At 38.4% G+C, this 18,376-nt stretch overlaps 1 protein-coding gene and 1 long non-coding RNA gene across 3 annotated transcripts; one reads left to right on the forward strand and one right to left on the reverse strand.

Moving 5' to 3' along the window:
* Positions 1-1,850: 1,850 nt before the first annotated feature.
* On the reverse strand, positions 1,851-11,556 carry BLOC1S5 (biogenesis of lysosomal organelles complex 1 subunit 5). The gene is made up of 5 exons (XM_002198077.6): positions 11,390-11,556; positions 10,154-10,236; positions 7,886-8,015; positions 6,163-6,221; positions 1,851-3,934 (listed from the first exon to the last, which is right to left on the reverse strand). Exons 1-5 carry the CDS (start codon positions 11,481-11,483, stop codon positions 3,755-3,757), a joined length of 546 nt encoding a protein of 181 aa, XP_002198113.4. The 5' UTR covers positions 11,484-11,556; the 3' UTR covers positions 1,851-3,754.
* Positions 11,557-11,586: 30 nt separating this feature from the next.
* Positions 11,587-14,879, forward strand: LOC121469478 (uncharacterized). 2 transcript variants are annotated; one of them, XR_005979566.2, is made up of 2 exons: positions 11,587-11,834; positions 13,524-14,879. It is a non-coding gene; the product is annotated as an uncharacterized lncRNA (long non-coding RNA). The 2 variants fall into 2 exon arrangements; XR_012053888.1 differs by having other exon boundaries at positions 11,587-11,798.
* The last annotated feature ends 3,497 nt before the right edge of the window (positions 14,880-18,376 follow it).

The following is an 18,376-nucleotide window of genomic DNA, read 5'->3' on the forward strand; positions in this document are numbered from 1 at the left end:
TTTGGTTCAAAAATTTTATTTGCAGAAGAGCCCATTTCCTTTTTATGGCATAATCTCCTTCAATAAGCTTAAAATTTGCATCAAATCTTCAGAAAACCTGATCCACTAAAACCAACAGTAGTGTTAGAATGCAGCTCTTGAAAGTTTTAATGTCCAACATTTAAGTCTAATCGGAGATTATAATAAATTTTAATTAGAATGCAAAAGAACTGCAGACAACATTGTTCACATCAGCATGTTACATAAATAATTTTGAAAGTGTCCTGTTCTAATGGGGCAAATGCCACTTGCAGCAGCCACTGGTAAGCAGTGTCACTTTACATTATAAAGTGTGCAGCTTCATTCATCAAATGTCTTTTACACAAAACACTGTGTTACAACTGAACAGCAGTATTTACGTTTCATACCTCGTATAAAACCAGACTTCCTCATGCTCCTTCTCCAGACTACACTGACATCTGCTGGGGAACTGCTGCCAACCTCAGAATCCACACCCTTGAGACTATTCAGCATTTTTCAACTCAGCAGTGAACTGATTGAATTCACTGCCTGATTATGCCATGTATCTGCTGTATAGTTTGACTTCTGGAAAAAAACCACAATTTTTGAGGAAAGATCTAACAAGCCATAAATTATCAGAGAAGATGTGATGTTCCAGTAGTAACAATCTACCTTTTCTTTAACTTGTATTACCTAGTGTCACCATGAAAAGAAGCAGAGGAGGAACATACAAAACAGCATTGTCCCTCATTCCTAGGAATAAAACAATATGGAAGGCTTTAGATATAAAACATTCCAAGAAGAACAGCACTTCTTAGGTTCATTGTTAATATAAGGTAGTTAAAGAAACCCCAAACCCTTAAATACCTCTTCAGTTCCTCTATTTGTTATTGCTCCTAAGCAGGGGCAGATTTCATACAGCAGTTCCAAGGAAGACACCAGCTTCTTGCTATGTACTCATTAGAACAGAAAGACTAGGAAAATATTCCAGTGGTTACAAGGCATTCAACCCCGCTTTCAGTTCCGAAGAACATTTCAGCAAAATAAGCAGCACTAATAGTTAAACAAAAAGTTATACACATAGTCTGGTACAAAAAGGATTGCAAAACTCAACTTTCATCCTAGAAGTTAACTTAATACTGATGACTTTTTTCAACTCCTATTGGAATCCAATGCAAACTTCTATCAGGTTTAACAGGGATAAAATAAAGCCTCAAGATTTTTAAAACTATGGAATCCAGTAATGTAAAATTGCAAGTATAATGTGAAACACTTCCTTCATGCACCAACTGCATAAAACCAACTATTGAACTATTGATTTTTCTATTTCTGCCAAATAGCTGAGACTGTGAATAACAAAATCTGGAATTTTGCAAAGAAAGTTTCACTGTGGAGGAATACTGGGCCCAGACAGACCATAGTCCCACTTTGATAAAAAAATGCTATAGATAGGAATCTTTATGAGTCAGACATACTGAGCTAGTATTGGACACATCAGGTATTGGTTGAGATTTTTTTAAGCATTTGGGCAGAAAAATAGGTTTACCTACAAACGTCGGCAAGTTGCTTCAAAGATGATTAAGCTTTTCCAAGCACCTAAAGCATAGCATGCAATAAAAGGTGAAAGTTACTAAATGAAATTATTTTAGGAACAGACAATTTTCATTTAGTCCCCACAATGAATAACATTGACCAAGAGGGTAGACACATTTTGAAGAAGTGAACTTTCAAATGATCTCCAGCATAAAACATTCTGAAAGAGGAACACCGGAACAACATTCCAGCATGCTCCGGTTTTCAGTGCTAGCACTTAAGAAGCTTTCAAAAAAATCAGGAGCACACGTCACAGGTTTTGGAAATACCACTTTATTTTCCAGTGAATATCCAACTTGTAACACTTGCATCATTGCTTATGAACCTTCAAATTGACGAAATCCTAAAACCTACAGGTCCAGTGCACAGTTATTTAGGTATCTAAATCTTAATAAAAATTATCAGTGCAAAAATAAAAATTAATTCAGAATGCAGTTAAATGCATTTTGTTAGAAAGATATTTGGGCTTTGAGCACATATACATCAAATAATTTAGTAAGAGACGCCACTTCCAGTCTGTGCTCCAAACAAAACTATTCCACACCCAATTCTAAAGACAGGCAAGAACTAATTTTTTTCTTTTTAAATGAAAAGTCTGAGCTTAGTTATAACATTCATCACGGGTACACAAGCTGAGAAATATTACAGAAGTCACTCTCTATTCAGACAAGAGTTGTTCAAAAAAGAGGCTTTCCTATTTTTCATGTGTGGGATCCTTTTGAGACATCTAGGTTTTTCCATTCAGAAAAGAGAATTAACAACATTCCAGCATGCTCCGGTGCTGGCAAATCATCTTTTCAGTCCAGATGCACAATGATGATTGATGAAGCTGTTGGGCCCATGGTAGCAGGCAGAGCAGCTTGGCAGGAATTCAGTGTTATTGAAAGAAATCTCAAATACTTATTCCATCTCCTCCACTAACTTTAATCACACTATCAACATGCTGCCAGGAACGGAGCCTTGAAACCAAGCCATAAACCTACACAAGCAACCCTTGTTGGTATATTACTGCTGCAATACAGGTAAAGGGGGTAAATTCTGTTTATTTTTACCTGTTTCCATTCTACATTGGACACCAGCTAAATTATGGAAAGATATTTCCTGCACTAACGGTTAGCTTGCAGCAAATTTCATTAAGGTACTATGTCTCGTTTTCCTTGGTTCATGAACTGATTGAGTTACTTCTTCAGTTACACTGCTGGTAACTGCAAGTTTGGGATAAAGGAAAGCAGTGCAGGAGCGTATTTCACATACGCTATAAAAGTTGGTAAGAAAACAGATCAGTACTACAGGCATTTAACCACTAATCTGCTCATTTGTTATGCTGATAAAGAAACAAAAATCTTGCCTCAATTGCTTCATAAAGTTCTGACAAGCTTATCCTAAGTAAACCAACAGCATGCCAAATATTTAAGGTAAAACTGTACTAGCTACAAAGCTAATACAAAGACTGATATGCTTCTCATGATTACTTTTTTGGCTTGTTTTGGCTTTGCTTAGAACAGTAAAAGAGATGCCTGAGACATTTACAGGGAGAAAAAAAAGGAACTGTCGACCAAGCTTACCTTACAATTTTTATGTTAACAAAAACCATTCAAATTGCAACTCTCCTTCATAATACTGAACATTCAACCCAAAAGTTTGAATTACAATACAATTCTGTTGAGATCTTTCACTGGTTAATCTTCAAAGCAAAATATTCCATAAGACAAGTTTATTTTCTTGAAATCTACAAGCAGAATATAGTTTTCCCAGTAAATTCTCAGCTAACCATTGGCTGGAATCCATCAGCTCACTTTTTGGGAAAGGGCTGTGGCTGCACACCAGGATAGTTGATATTACATTAGTCTCTGTTTTCCCAAATGATATGAAACTCTGCCGATGGGAGAGAACTCCAGTTTGCAACTCCCTGAGCTTGATGTAGTCACACAATTTCCAGTTCCACCTTCCAACAAAGAAAGAAATACTGGCATTCCACCTGCCCTCAACCAAAAAAGCATAGATAGGCACTTAAGTTAAAAGTATGCAAACCTTTTCTTCCTGTACTAAGCCTGTAGAGGAAATTCTCCTTTTTTCTATCAGCTTCAGCTTTCCAAAAGAACCTCAATTTAAGTCAGAAGCAACTGAGCATGGCACAAATCCAGCATTATTGAAAAAGGTCTTAAAAAGAAGCGTATTTGGCCAGTTCCTTCTCCATCTCAGAATACTGCTCTTTGAGGCGCTCCATAGCTTTTCTGTGCTCTTCATCCACCTCCGCACGTTTCTTCTGCTGTTCTTTCATGAACTCCTCCCAGTGGGCAATGCACTTCTCCTCACGAGCCATCACCTTGTCTGCCTGAAGCTGACAGGAGGAAAACAGGAAGCTTTTAACAATCATTTCCATAGTAAAACAGGGGGGGTTAATGAGAGCTACATAATGTTAAAGTATCTGGAAACTAGCAAGAAAACATATGGAAAAGGGAAACTAAAAAGAAAACATTTATTTTTGTATTGCCAATCCAAAACAAGTGGTAAAATGTCTGCAAGATTATTAATGTGATTGTGTTAGCGATGATGCTGTTTCTATAAAATACAATAACAGAGATATTAAATGTTTTGAAACTGGCAGATAGTGTTTTTGCTTTAGCCAGCTAGCTCTCACTGTGATTAATGTCTTCCTTTACAAATAAGTTATTTTTCCCCTCACATTTTCCTACTGCTTGGCTTCTGCTAAGTCTAATTCCATTCACTATCTTATCTTGAAAAGAAAAAAAAAAAAAAAAGTCTAGATATCTAGAAAAAGAGATCATACACACATCCAATGCACATAACAAAACACAATGTAATTCTGTGGATTGCTTGCAAGTTGTATTGACAGTCTGGCCCCTTTATATTACAAGTGTAGAAGCCAAAATAAATCTAGGCAGTTGTTCTTCCATTTGCTCCATCTCCCAGCAAAACAGAGGATTAATCCTTCTTTTTTTAGCCCCTCTCCTTTTCAGCGTATCAACAATAACTATTTCTTATGTGTGGTATTTTTGTCAACTAATGGCACTGGGAACCCATTTATATATTCTTACACACTCTCTGCTGTTCTTCAAGATCACACAGCATGGGCTAAATACACAACTTTTTTCAGTGCAGCATTTGATACACTTTAACAACATTATGCCAAGATCCATTTTGTTTGCACTCAATACAGTAACATCTCCTGAGAAGATACACTAGTGCCCACTAACAGTTTGACTGATACACTACTTTGTATTAAACAGGTTTTGAAACATTGGCATTTCAAACACTTTTTGAGGCAATTACACATCACCGAACCAAGCCTGATGCTACATTCTGCCAAAATCTCATTATTTTTTCAGAACACATCATTTCAGAAAAGTAAGGAAAAGGTATTTCTCCTCAAGTGACTGCACTACAATGATAACTTTTACCTTTATTTTTTAAAAAGTTACCTACACGTTACTACTCCTATTTGGAAAGTTTCAATACAGAAAGTTGTACTATGAAAACATTAAGAAATGCTATGATTCCTGGATACCTGTAACTACTCTTCCACTACACAGTAAAAAAAAATAATACTGGAAGCATACAGCTAATATTTTTCAAAAAGAACAGTCACCATTCTTACTAAATGACTGTTCATTTTCTAAGTTATAAATTTCTTATTAAAGTTTAAAACTTCAAACAAACAGTAGCAGAACTGTAAGAATTTCCTACCTCTCTGAGTATCTACTCTAGTGTCAGACACAAGCAAACTCTGTCAGGCTCAGACGTGTGTGTTGCCCAGTACCAGTATTCAATTGCAACTGCCCATCTTCATCAGTTGCAAAAAAGGAAAGAAAAACATGACTATCAGCTTACATCCATGAATGCACAGCCTGTTTAGCTTGATGGCCATGGAAATGTCTTTGGTTTTTCCTGAACTAAATTATAGTCAACAGCATTTTGCAAGTAAAGAGATAACACAGGAATATAATAAAGAAGTAGTAATTGGAATACATTAAACTAATTTCTTGTATACTTTTCCAGGTTTTAGATTCAGAGCCCATGTATTTCAAATAAACAAAGTGTAGCCAACTGAAAAGGTTCCAATGATTCGCATGTTCCTATAATATACCTCTTCATTAAATAACCCATCCACAAGTGAAAAAAAACCACTTCCTTTTCAACAAGCAATATATATAATATGGTCAATGTTCTCAGCTAACTAGGAAAGATTTACATTTCCATTCTGGTAGGTTGGTAGATGTTTTTTGTTCCACAGAAAATAAGCTTTTTTTTATATTTAAGTTTTCCCTGTATGCGACAAATGTTATAGTCTGAGCTAGAAGGAAAATAAAGCAAAGGAAATAAAAAGTTTCCATAGATCAGGAGATTGTAGAAGGAGTTAGCTAGATCCATTAACTTTGCAGTGAGCATTTTATAAGTGCAGAAATCACCCCAAAAGAAGTTTTGCTGCCAGTATATAAGGTATAGAAAAATATGTGTTTAAGTTTGCTATACTTAAGGCAGCCAAACTTGCTGTGAAGCACAAGACTCTTGGATCACAAAATAGAAATCTATCCATCCATACTTTACCTTTCTTGTTTCACACTCCCTCTCTTGGAGTCTATGGATCATAGCATTGGCAGCTTGCACTGAAACAACAAATTGCAGTAGATCAGTCTGCTGTTGGAAATCAAAGAAACTTGCCTGAAAGGGATTTAGAAGATGCAAGGCTGTTGCAAGTTGAAGATTATATTCCACTGTGTCACTTAACTCTGCCAAAGAGTCAACTGTACTTGCAGAAAATGTTTTACACTTACAAATTTAACACTTATAAAAGCAAGCAGGCTTATTGCAGAGTTCAGCCTCTGTATGTTCTAGAAGCCAAAAGCAGGAAGACAGTGAGGTCCTCTTGTGCCCGTACTCTTAGTGCTGCTTATGAGCTGGAGTGCACCACTCAGCACCTCAGCAGACATCAAAAACCACTCTCAAGTCAGTAAGTAGAAACAGGTGATCAAACTCTAACTCCTAAGTTAGTTAGGCTTTTTTTTTTTTTCTTTATTTTTTCCCCATCAGCTATGTATAGACTCCATATATACAACATCTTTATGCTGAAGTCCATCTCTTCTCTCCCAGACTAAGCCTGGGAAAACTTGTCAATGGAAATAGGAACTGTATTGCCACACACTTCCCCCCCATCCCCCTCCTAACTTATTAAACACAATTTTAACACAGAATGAAATACACCACTTTCCCAAGCAGCAACTGGATGCAGTCCTGGACAACTGGCTCAAGCTGCTGCTGCTTGAACAGGGAGGTTGGACATGACCTGCAGAGATCCCTTCCCACCTCAACTATTCTGGGATTCTGTTACTGAAGATGTACTGCACATTTGACCATGAAAAAGTCAGGGAGCAGCATTGAAGGTTCACCCCAGATAGATGGTATTAGTATGCCTTATTTGCATGACTAAATTTAAAGTTTCAATGTTTTCCTGCAATCCTTTTGGTGTGCAAAGCACCATCTACCATTTGCTATTCTGCATATGCCAGATGCCATATAAATAAGTTATAGGAAATTAAATGCTTATACAACATGCCACACATAAATTATAACAAAACCCACAGAGGCACATTTAAACTGCATAAATTTGGCAGCTAAAGCTGTGTACCCACTTTTTCTTCTCTTGTGAAGAAGTCATCCTGCTAAATGAGTAAGAAAAAAAGCCACTTCAAAAGTAGTACAAATTTCAAACATTCTTTTAAAATCTGAGCAGTAAAGAAATATATTAATAAGGATGAAACTAAGATTAGCATGCAATTATTATTACTTCCCAAATTGTGACTGAATAATAATAATATAAAATTTCACAGCTATACAGCAGAAAGTTTTGTTTTAAGTAATTTAAGGGAGACAGGAGTATGCACTCCTGTGGGAAAATTAAGAAACTTGAAGTTCACCTCACAGCATGCTTCCAACAAACCAGGAAACTGAAATTTTGTCCATAGCTTTAGTCAATGGGGAGCACTATTTCCAAGTGAACAGGAAAAGAACAAGCTGAAACAGCTACTACTTAAACAACAAAAAACTTTTAATGTAACCTTAGCAAGAGCTGATTGGCTGGACTACTACATATCAGAAAACATCTCTGTTGTTTTCCTTTTAAAGTTGTACAGAAGTGAGAACTATGCACATAAAGCATATAAAATTACTAAAATGTAATAATTTTTTAACAAATCATACTTTGAATCCAAACTATTTAAATTTTGATGCCTCAAAATGATGCACCAAGAGCAGTAAGAAACAACCTACTTACATCTCTTGAAGGTTTCACTCAAATTGTCCTGCATTGCCTGCTCACACTTGGGAAGAACACGTTCATTTGTTTCAAAGATCGTATTTTTGAGATTTTCAAGTACTCGCAGTTCTCGGAGGCCACGTTTTTCCTGCCACAAAAATGAAAGAAATTCAGTAGCTAGCAAAGAATTCCACTTCACAAATTAGAGATGGTTTCCCAGTTGAAAAACTAATAGCTTTATCTCAAAGACTAGACCATTGTCTACTGAAGTGTTACTTTACTTATTTAACAACAAAGATAAAATTGCCAAAAAAAGAGAGCAATGTTCCACTCTCCACATTAAATTACAAAAATCCTTTGAATGACTCCTCTGGCCCTTGTGAGAAAAGGCAGTACTAACTATCTACACACCGTGGGGAAAATGTCTTGTTTTGTATAGATAATTTACAGCATCTCTAAAACAACAGAGAGGCACAGAGCTTGAAAGCATTTCATTTTTATAATTCAAAAATGAAGTTACTGAGAGATAACATAGTAGTGATTCTGCTTGCTTGATGTCTGACCTTCCACATTTAGTATGGCAGGAGGTGAAAACAATGCAAGTAAAATTGTTTTAACTGAAATAAAGCAATGAAGTTGACTAAAAAATAGTCTAACACAGTTGACTAAAGAGGCAGCTCTTCTAGATCACTACTGATCATGATTAATTACAAGTACTCTAATTATAATCTTATTGTCTAAATTTACAATAATCCATTTTTCTGAAGCCACAGCACTATCCCCACTTCGAATTTCACCAGCATTTTACTTTAGATAAAAACTCTACATAAACAATAAATAGTCTATCACATGAAGTGGGACAGGGATCACCACACCCGTTTTAAAACTTCAGAAACAGTGACAGACAAGCAAAACTCCTTAATAAAACAGGCTCCAGATTTCCTGAGTGGAAATCTCCATTCCTTGCACACTAGGTGCTAATCATTGAAAATATAAGACCATATCTCAAAGTTAGAAACAAGTGGAATTTTTGGGTGCTGGTGGTCCTAAGCTCACTTACAAGAAATTCTAAGTTGCAAAAGTTTAAACAATCCTCTACTTTGCTGTTTTCCCCCGATAAAAGTATAAACCAGTAACTAAATTTCAATAAAAGATCTAAGAATGTATTACATTTGTCTAAGAACAGAACAAGACTTCAGGTGAAATGAGACAAATACATGAATAATCAGCCTAAAGATATAAGTTCGAATTTTGTCTAGGAGTTTAACATTTTCCTTCCTGTGGAATGACATTTAAAACTACTGTTTTAATGTCACTACATTTAAAACTTACTGTATGCTACAGCTTAGTTAGGGAAAGCAGAGAAAAGAAATAACTTCTTATGACTCTCAAGCCCATATGATACAGATCTGGTGAGAGCTTATTTCATATCCATATTTTGCTAAACCAGCAGAGACAAAATAGACCTGCTTGAAATATAAGCTACAATCTAGGTTGTTGGGGGGGTGAGGGGGAAAGACATTTTAAATGTAATTCAAATCAGGTCTGCATACTGGTATTTTGAGGTGTAGCTGCATTTTCAGTTACATTTTTAAATTCCACATTCTGTAAGAAAGAAAATCCATACAGAAACAGCCTTTTGCTGGCATAGGATTAAAATTTTCTAAATTTTTGCTGCCATCTTGTGGAAACCAAATTATACTTTCCAGGCAAAGCTGTACACAAGTACTTCTACACATTCAGTACTTTAGCCTTATTTGCAGCAAATCAAATAACATTTATTCAATTTTTAATGATTTTATTACTTTGCAGAAAGTGTTCCTCTTCTCTTCCAATAGTATAGCTTTCCCTTGTGTAATGAAAATCAAAGGAAATAAAAATACAATTGTGCTAGCTGAATCGAGCTGAGGCATAAAGTAGCTTCTCAAAAAGATGCAAACCTACACTGGCCAACAATACTTTCCTTGAACCAACGAGACTTCTCTAAGATGTTAGGACTACATTATTCTCCTACATCAAAATTCTTGCCAGACTTCTGCAGGGAAAAAATCCCCCAAAATCCACATTTATTTTCAAAAATTTTAAAAGAAAAAGACCTAAATTACTGCCTTGTTTGCTAAAGATGCAAATGTATACTACAGGTGTATTATTTTGGGAAAAAAAAATCCATGTCGAGCCCTTTTGAAGACAGTTCTGTAGTTCTGTACCTACTATTATATCTAAAAAGATGCTAAAGCTGTCAAAGTTTCAGACCCTGCCAGCATCCAGTAAGATACAAATACTTACTTCAAATTCTTTAACAAAGTAACGTATTTCTCCCTGAATTACTGGTCGGTGATCCAGCAGTCTTGAATAGACTTCCCCAACATCTAGAAAATTAATGAAAGCCAGAATTTTAGTTTTTCTCTTACTCTCAAACCAGGCAACACAACACAGGCAGCACACTGTTTCTCAGTGTAAGGAAGGACTATTGCTCACCAAGCTCATACAAAACCAAAAGAGCACCAGCAGAGAAATTGTAGGGTGACCTATGTATCCAGCAAACTGCCAGCTTAGATAAAACACAATGAACCAGTATTCCAGATGCCAAAGACACCTTTCTGTGAAGGTGAACGCTTTCCTCTGCCGCTCAGCATCCTTTGTCTCAATCCTCTTCAGTACAGCTTCCATATCTGATTGTCAGTGTTGGTAAAAGACCAGAGCTAAATGCTGCAGCTTAACAGAGATCCACAGAGTAAGTATGGGAGTCTTCTGCAGCAAGACACAGGAGGAATCCTCACTACAAAGGAAAACTGTCAGCATTTTCTTGTATTCTAGGGCCAGACTTGAAATTTAGTCTTGGAAAAGAGTATTTACTATTTAAGTATATGTGGAGAAACAGGCTCATGTGTCACTAAGAAAAAGGCTGCTGAATTGAAAAGCACTGTGAGAGCATAGCAAATGCTGTTTCAAGAAGTAGACAATGTAGTCCCAAAAAAAGACTTTCAGGTGGCACTGCCATCTAAAGGATGCATACTCCTGCCCTGTGGCTCTACTGCATCCACCTGTGTTTGTTCAACACCCTGAACCCCACCACGTTCAAAATGGTACAGAACGATTATTTAGAAATTCGGGAAAGTCATGATTGCAGCAAATCATGCATGGGCTAAGCCACTCTACCCAGTCCAAACGCTTCTGAGCAGGGATTAACCACGACAAAACTTGGGTGAACAACACCAAAAGTAAGAACTTCCTAGGAATCTCCATGCCCGTGGCAAGGTCCTCGGTGGCCGACTCGGCTCCCCGAGAAAATACAGAGCCGCGCTGGTTTCCAGTTCTGAGACGAAAGCCAGCTAAGCCTCCCAGGTGTCCGGCTTCAGAGCCCGGCACACGCTGAGGGCTGGGCGGAGGGCTGGAGGGATCCCGGAGAGCTGGCCCGGCCCTGGGGGTCCCGGGGCACCGCAGCCGCTCCTGGGGCCCCCGTGCCGCGAGGTCACACAGCGGGCTCGGCACCTCTGGGGGCTCGCAGCGCTCCCTCCTTACCCTTTATGATGGGCTGGATCGGGGACCCGGCGGCCGGCGAGTCCCGTCTCCTGTCGGCGCCGCGGCCGGGGGACGCGGGGCCGGCCCCGCTCATGGCGCTCCGCGGGCAGCGCGGCCCGGCGGCCCCGGCCCCGCCCGGCCTCCCGCCCGCAGAGCTTCCGCCGGGCCGCGCCGTGAGCTCATCGCGCCGCGCCGGCCGCGCTGCCGGCACCGCCCCCGGAGCCCCGAACCTGCGGGGACAGACGCGCACGGCTCCGGAGCGGGAGCTGGAAGGCGTCTCCTGTCAGGAGCGGCTTGAGGGAGCTGCGGGTGTTCGGCCCGCGGCAGAGCAGGCTCAGGAGAGACCTCACTGCTCTCTGCAAACGCCTGAATGGAGGCTGTACCAGCTGGGGTCGGTCTCTTCTCCCAGGTAACCAGCGACAGGACAGGAGGACATGGCCTCAAGGTGTGTCTGGGGATGTTCAGGTTAGACATCAGGAGGAATTTCTCCACAGAAAGGGTAATTAGACACTGCAATGGGCTGCCCAGGGAGGTGGTGGAGTCACCATTCCTGGAGGTGTTTAAGGAAAGATTGGACGTGGCTCTTGGTCTGGTTGGCATGGTGGTGTTTAGTCATGGGCAGGATTCGATGATCTCAGAGGCTTTTTCCAATCTAACTGATTCTCGGATTCAGTAATTACAGTAAGAGACATACATTAACCCAGTTTGCTTCTAGCTGCAGCAAACGTGAATAACAAATGCTGGACACACAGGCTACAAATAAACAAAGAAAAACCATCCAAACAAATAAAAAAGAGCAACAGTCTCTTTTTACAACTATTTAAAAAAGCAAAAATGATGTAAAATCCCTGTACATTTCTTTTAAAACCATTTCCGAGCACAAGAGAGGCTCTCAGTATGAGAAAGACATGGAGCTCCTGAAGGGTTAATGAAGAATAAACTGGACCAAAAATTCTGCTGCGACTACTGCAGTCGTCAGTGTCCTGAAGGCTTCCTTCCTACCTGAAATACCAGAAAGGTGCCAGTTTAGGTGGAACAGTTACTAGTTTATTAGCAGAAAACAGAAGTAGTATGTTAGTTCTGCCCATGTTCTACTTTGCATAGCTTTTATAAGTGGGAGCAATTGTGTGGCTCAGGAAAAAGAGGTACTTTTTTAAAGCTATTTGAACTGACACAAAAAATTATTGTATTATTAAATCCTGTGCCACATCATAAAAGCTTGGAAACAGCTCATGGAGATTACTATATGGGGTGGGGTTTTTTTTGGACATTATCTATAATCTTCTAAACTCAGGCTTAAAAATGAGTTAATTGGTTTTGTAACAATCTCCTCCAAAATCAGGCAAAATATAGCTGGAACCTGTCTAAATAATAAAATGAATCTTATATTGGGAAGTGTTCAATACTTCAACTAACATTATTCTTAAATTTAGCATAAGTAATAATGTAAAATTGTTTTTCACTCCTTCACTGTTACATAGTCTCTAAGTATTACATTAATTAATCAATAAGTAAATATAAGAATTACTTTAAAAATAGTTCCCTTCTACATTATCTCTTTCCTGAAAGTGACTAGCTGTTACAGCCTGTAAATTAGTATTTATATTTTTCCACTTGAATCCAAAACATGTAACCATTTGACAATCACTGGTAAATTACAATCATGCTCATATATTAATCATATCTGAAGGATATTCCAGCTGGCTTAATCATCACTACTAATTTGGGTAGAATTGTTCAAATCTTAATTTTACCTATTCCAGCTTAGCTGCCATCCTTTCATAGCCTCTCAGACAAGTTATTTGCCCCTCTAAGCCCTATGCTCCAGCTTTTTATTTGTTAAGAAGCAAATCCTGTAGTTAAGGAGCTTTGTAACTACTGCATTTCTAGGAAAGAATTTTTACATCATGACTATTGTCAGGTTCAGAATTATGGGACTGCAACAAGAGCAATTCCTGTGACAGATAGTTGCATTGGTTTCTAGGACTACTGTTCTGAAACCATTCCTCCTTTGTTTGAATAATATTGTTTTTTGCTTATTTTTTTTCTTTTTCTTTTTTTCTTAAAGAATATGCTATTTGTTGTATTTATGCCTGGTTTTGTTTTTTGTTCCCTGCTTACTCTCATTGCCCAGTCAAGCTTATTTTCAAAACATATTTTAAAGAAATTAAGGAGGACTTAAAGAGGTGATGGCTATAAAAAGACAATACTTGTGGAGCCTCTAACCTGTCAGTTTGTGGAAAGTAGTCATCAAGTCACAAAAATATGGAAATAGCTATGGCTTGGAGCATGAAAATCAACATATGTAGTCATCATGTATTTTTTTGGAAGATAGGCTAAACAACCTCTGTCATTTTTGCCATGCAATGGAACCCACTTTCTCTTTTAGGGATCACCCTGCCACTTCCCATTAGCATTAGCAGCACTCTGAATTGCAAAATCTTCAGATGAACGTGCCGAGTCCTGTCATTTCCCCCACAGGCTGTCTGGCGATGATAATCCACTAAAGGATTATTTCATCCAAGTGGCGGTGTCCGAGTCAAATGCCGGCAACAGGCAGGGAAGCCCAAACCTGTTGAGGCAGAAATCTGCCTGGATGGGAGGAATCGGAGCGACGGCCCTTAAGAGGGCGAGGCGGGGGACATACTTTGTGCCAGCAGAATAAGTCCATGGGCTGCACCCGTGATGGGAGAGCAAGACCATGATGGTGATGGCTGGAAGTTTGTGGGCTGCGATGCCGATGCTGGCCAAAGCAGGCCCCAGGCTGCGCTCTTTGGAGGAGTGCCTTGTCACATTAGCCGGGCGGCCACTGTGTTTGATGCTCAACCTGGACAGACAGGCCTGCCAGGCAGAAACTGCTCAGGCAGATGATGCTGGGGAGGACAAAAATTATCCAGCGCAAGACTGAGAAGACAGATGACACCCAGCAGGAACAGCAAGCCAAATCTGCAGAATCCACAATGCAGCTGGCTAGCCCGGGGCTACCTGCCTCTTTGAAAAGGAACAGACATCACCTACAGCTGTCAAATTAGATCACCAGCCTGAAAATGCTCAAAGAGATTTAGTTCTTCCAACAGAGAAGGGAAAGTTTAATGGATGAAAATCTTTCTAAAGGGGCCAAGGTAGTGTGGGAGGGGAAAGGAGAATCCTTCAGATGCAGCAACAATGACAAATTAATCACCTCCCACCTGCCTGCAGAGTGATAGATGGGATGCGCTGTAGTCACTACCAGCACGGAAAATAAAGGCCACGCCTGCAGGAACATGCACAGAGCAGCAACAAGTAATGCTTGTTACAAAATTGATCCCCCCTTCCAAATCTGTGATATCTTTATGTTGCCCTGGAGCTGGTATGACACATCTCACATTCGTGACATGCAGTGGTGGGATACAAAGGCCCAGTCTGAATCTGAAAACTCAGCAAAGCAAGAGGTGCATGATGGCATTTCCTCTTTAATTTCTTTTGCAATAAAATTCCAAAACAAAGAAAATGTGTGTAATTGAAGTAAATTTTGATACATAAATAGAAAAAAAAATATTAAGATTACCAAGTGAGTAAGCATGTGCTCAGGTGTACGGTGAATATGAAACCTGGCATTTCCATCAGGGACAGCAGCAGCATGATCCAATTATAGATGCAAAAAAGAAATACTGCTCTTAGGGGGAAAATAATAAATGTAGCAATCCATTAAGCAGCTGCATCATTGCAATTACACTTTGAAGTTAAAGACTGTGAAACACACCAAGATTAAAACAGGTGATAAGATTAAAAACTGAAAGGGGAAAAAATCAGCTAGGTCTACTGATCCCTCTTTCTAGCAAAAAAAAAATCATAAAAGGTAGGAAAAAAATTACATACTAGGTTCTGTATATACATACAATTGTAAAATCAATTTATGGCCATACCAAGCAAATCTACTTGAAAAATCTATTCTCAATGTCAACATTCATGTAGCAGACAAACCATAAATCACCTGCAGAGATTCAAAGAAGATGCTAGCAGATCAGAAAGAATATGAACCAGACTTCTGAACAGAAGAGCTTACACTGGATTTCTTAATAATGATTTCATAGTTCTAGCTATTCCTTTATTTTAATCTCTCTCAGCTAATCACTTTTTAAGTACATTGTCCTCTTCCAAATCAACATCTATGTTTTGATCTATTTTTTTTTAACCAAGCAGAAAATAAAAATGGCCAAGTTCTACTGCTCTTTCATCTGTATTGTTACTTGAGTGTATCTCACAGACAAAATGACTTCTAAGTCAGATTTTCATATAAAGTAATTAATATAAATGAATGTCTTATTTGAATTGCGAAGTACATTTACCTTAAACCTTACTTAGAGTCTCAGCTGCCTGCAAGTAACCCAGGATCCACATCCATACTGAAGCGTCCAGATTAATCTTCCATCAGCTATAACTGAAATTAATATGAGTGTATTTGTGTGAGAATGAAACGAGGTGAAGTTGTAGAATTAGTTTATCAGGATACTCCAAAGCTGTAACATCTATTGGGAAGTCTAAGGTGTACCTCACAAAAAATCAGCTCCCAATTTTTAGGCCTATGTGCTTCCAAAGATTCAGACAGTAGCATGAAATTCCTGAGAGAAGGTCTACTTCAGTTTACAAATATTTTGAAGAGGGATGGATAGGCTATAGAGAAGGAATATAAGATGAAAAATATTAAAAATATGTGAAAATATCACCTCTTACTGTGTTTGCTAGGAGATTTCACTGGTAAAAAAACAATCTTGGGAAATTCAGTAGGTGCAAACCTATTCACAGCAAGTACTCCCTGTGAGTGGGGTGAAGAAAGGTAACAAAACTGGCTGGATTGGACTCTTTCCAAGTGTGAACCAGAAGTAACACTTTCTAACTCATTTTCTGTGTGAAACACTGGGATGCCAGCCTGGAAGGTAAATCACTCATGACCAGGAACACAACAGAAAGCATGTTACACATTTAAGCTATCATAAATAGTTTCTTTAGTTTTGCTAAACAGGTTTAGTTCTAAACAGGAACTATTTTTTTTTGTTCAGTGTAATCTTTCCAAATTTCTCATTCCTGCTCAATTTTTTCTAAACCCATATTAAACCCAGAGTTTTCTATAAATCGCTGTTGCCCAGTTACAAGTCTGAGAGCAAGAAACACCCCCAGAGACTTCAGAAGTCAAACTGAACTCACTTAAAAGTGAAGTTACACACACAATGACAACTAAAAATCATCAGCACATTTCTAACATATCTCATGGAATACTTGAACACCTGTTTCAACCTGGTTGGTTTACAAGCAGTCATCTTGGCATTAAGGGGAAAAAGACAAAGTGCTACGTGTAGGATTTCACTGAACACTTACAATTACCATATTTATTTCACTGTTGAATTCTTCTGTTGCTGAAAGGTTGTCATGCAGCACTATCTCACCATATGGCAACACACTCAAGTCCCAGGGGCACATACTTATAAGACCATAACATGTCAGGCCCCTTGAATAAATTAAAACAATTATGCAAAATAGTAATACTGCAATGATGAGATACATTAACAAATGAAAGTGGTGCTGTTCATGAAATGCTGTGAAAATAAATTCCACACATCACTGTGGTCATCATCATCATCAAAATGCAAAGCAACGAAAGCAAAACATCACAGTGCCCTTCAGCAACTGGAGTTTTAAGCATGGAGAACGGGGTTGCAAGGGAGCAAAGTATCTTTTACTAATGTTCAGTGAAAGTATAATAAAATTTTACAGAAAGAGGAAGTAGCTTTAAAAGCAGCTCAACATTCACCCATGCAAACCCTTTACACAGACCATCAATGTTAATTTGAGAGCTCCTGCTACGTATCTCATATTTTAAAATTATGAAGCATAGTTGTAAAAAATGTACCTCATACAGTCTCAGACCAACTCAGATAGAATGGTGTGATTTTTCAGAAGTTTTCTTACAGACTTATTTGTCCTTGATCAAAAGGCATTAGATAGAAAGGGGGAGAGGCAAGAAAAATCAATACCATCTGGTTTTCCCAGTCAACTCTCTAAAGGCAAAGTCTCAATTCATCCTTCTTTGCTTTTAACCCTCTATCCCCTAAAGTTTCTCCAAGAAGGGGAAAGAAAATTGAATTATACTCAAGTTACTATACGATAATAACCAAATGCCTTTTAGATAGTAGAGAGTTAAATATTACTAATCCACTTCTAAACATTTCATCTTTCTATTAGATGAACTTTTTTTCTAACATTTCGGCAGCAAGTAACACTTTTGTTCTACACCAGAGAAAATAAAACTGGCACAAGAGGCTAGGGGATACTGCAGCAGTAGCATGTAGCCAGCCTGAGAAATCCCAATACTTGCAAACAGCAGCTGTTTGGGATTAAAAAAAAAACGACATTTTGTAGTATCTTCTCTACAATATAACTGAAAAGATGACAGTATTGTTCTCAGCAACATTTAGCCCTGTCTCAATTTCATTCTTTTCAGCCATAATGTAAGCTATTTTCATGGATGAAGGCTTGCACGTTTGCTTTAAAGAACTTAAACAATTTTCACTTGCAAAAGCATAGTTAAAACCAATAAATCCATAAGATTGAACATGAAACTTCCCTAAACCCTGACGAAATGCACTGATGATTCACACCCATGCTCCCCCTTCTGAAACAGAAAATGGTTCATTATAGCAGAATTTAGTACAAATGCAGGTATTTTTATAAGTCTTACCATCACTTGCTCCCACACGTGAGGGGAAAAAGCAAACTCACTTGAATACATACTATTAGGTAACAAATGTTTGAATAAATTGGATATTAAGAGTACAAATAATAACAGTAAATACCTGAAGTGCTCAGGCAGTTGAATATGAAAAGCTTTGAGAATGAAGTTTCTAATGTACATTTGTACTGAAGCCCACTCCACAACTCTTGAACAGATGTCAAGATTTCAGAGAGGTCTTTGTAAATACCTAAGGTGAGCTTCTAACAGCAAGGAACGAG

Source organism: Taeniopygia guttata, chromosome 2, assembly GCF_048771995.1.
Source record: "Taeniopygia guttata chromosome 2, bTaeGut7.mat, whole genome shotgun sequence".
Classification (NCBI taxonomy): Eukaryota; Metazoa; Chordata; class Aves; order Passeriformes; family Estrildidae; genus Taeniopygia; species Taeniopygia guttata.

What these genes read in the sequence shown, in the direction of transcription:
- BLOC1S5 (XM_002198077.6), bottom strand. Translation starts at nt 11,483, where the DNA reads ATGAGCGGGGCCGGCCCCGCGTCCCCCGGCCGCGGCGCCGACAGGAGA. An exon ending in GATCCAGCCCATCATAAAGG is followed by an intron (nt 10,237 to 11,389) that starts GTAAGGAGGGAG and finishes TTAATTTTCTAG; the next exon opens with ATGTTGGGGAAGTCTATTCA. An exon ending in GGGAGTGTGAAACAAGAAAG is followed by an intron (nt 3,935 to 6,162) that starts GTAAAGTATGGA and finishes TCCTCCTGTCAG; the next exon opens with CTTCAGGCAGACAAGGTGAT.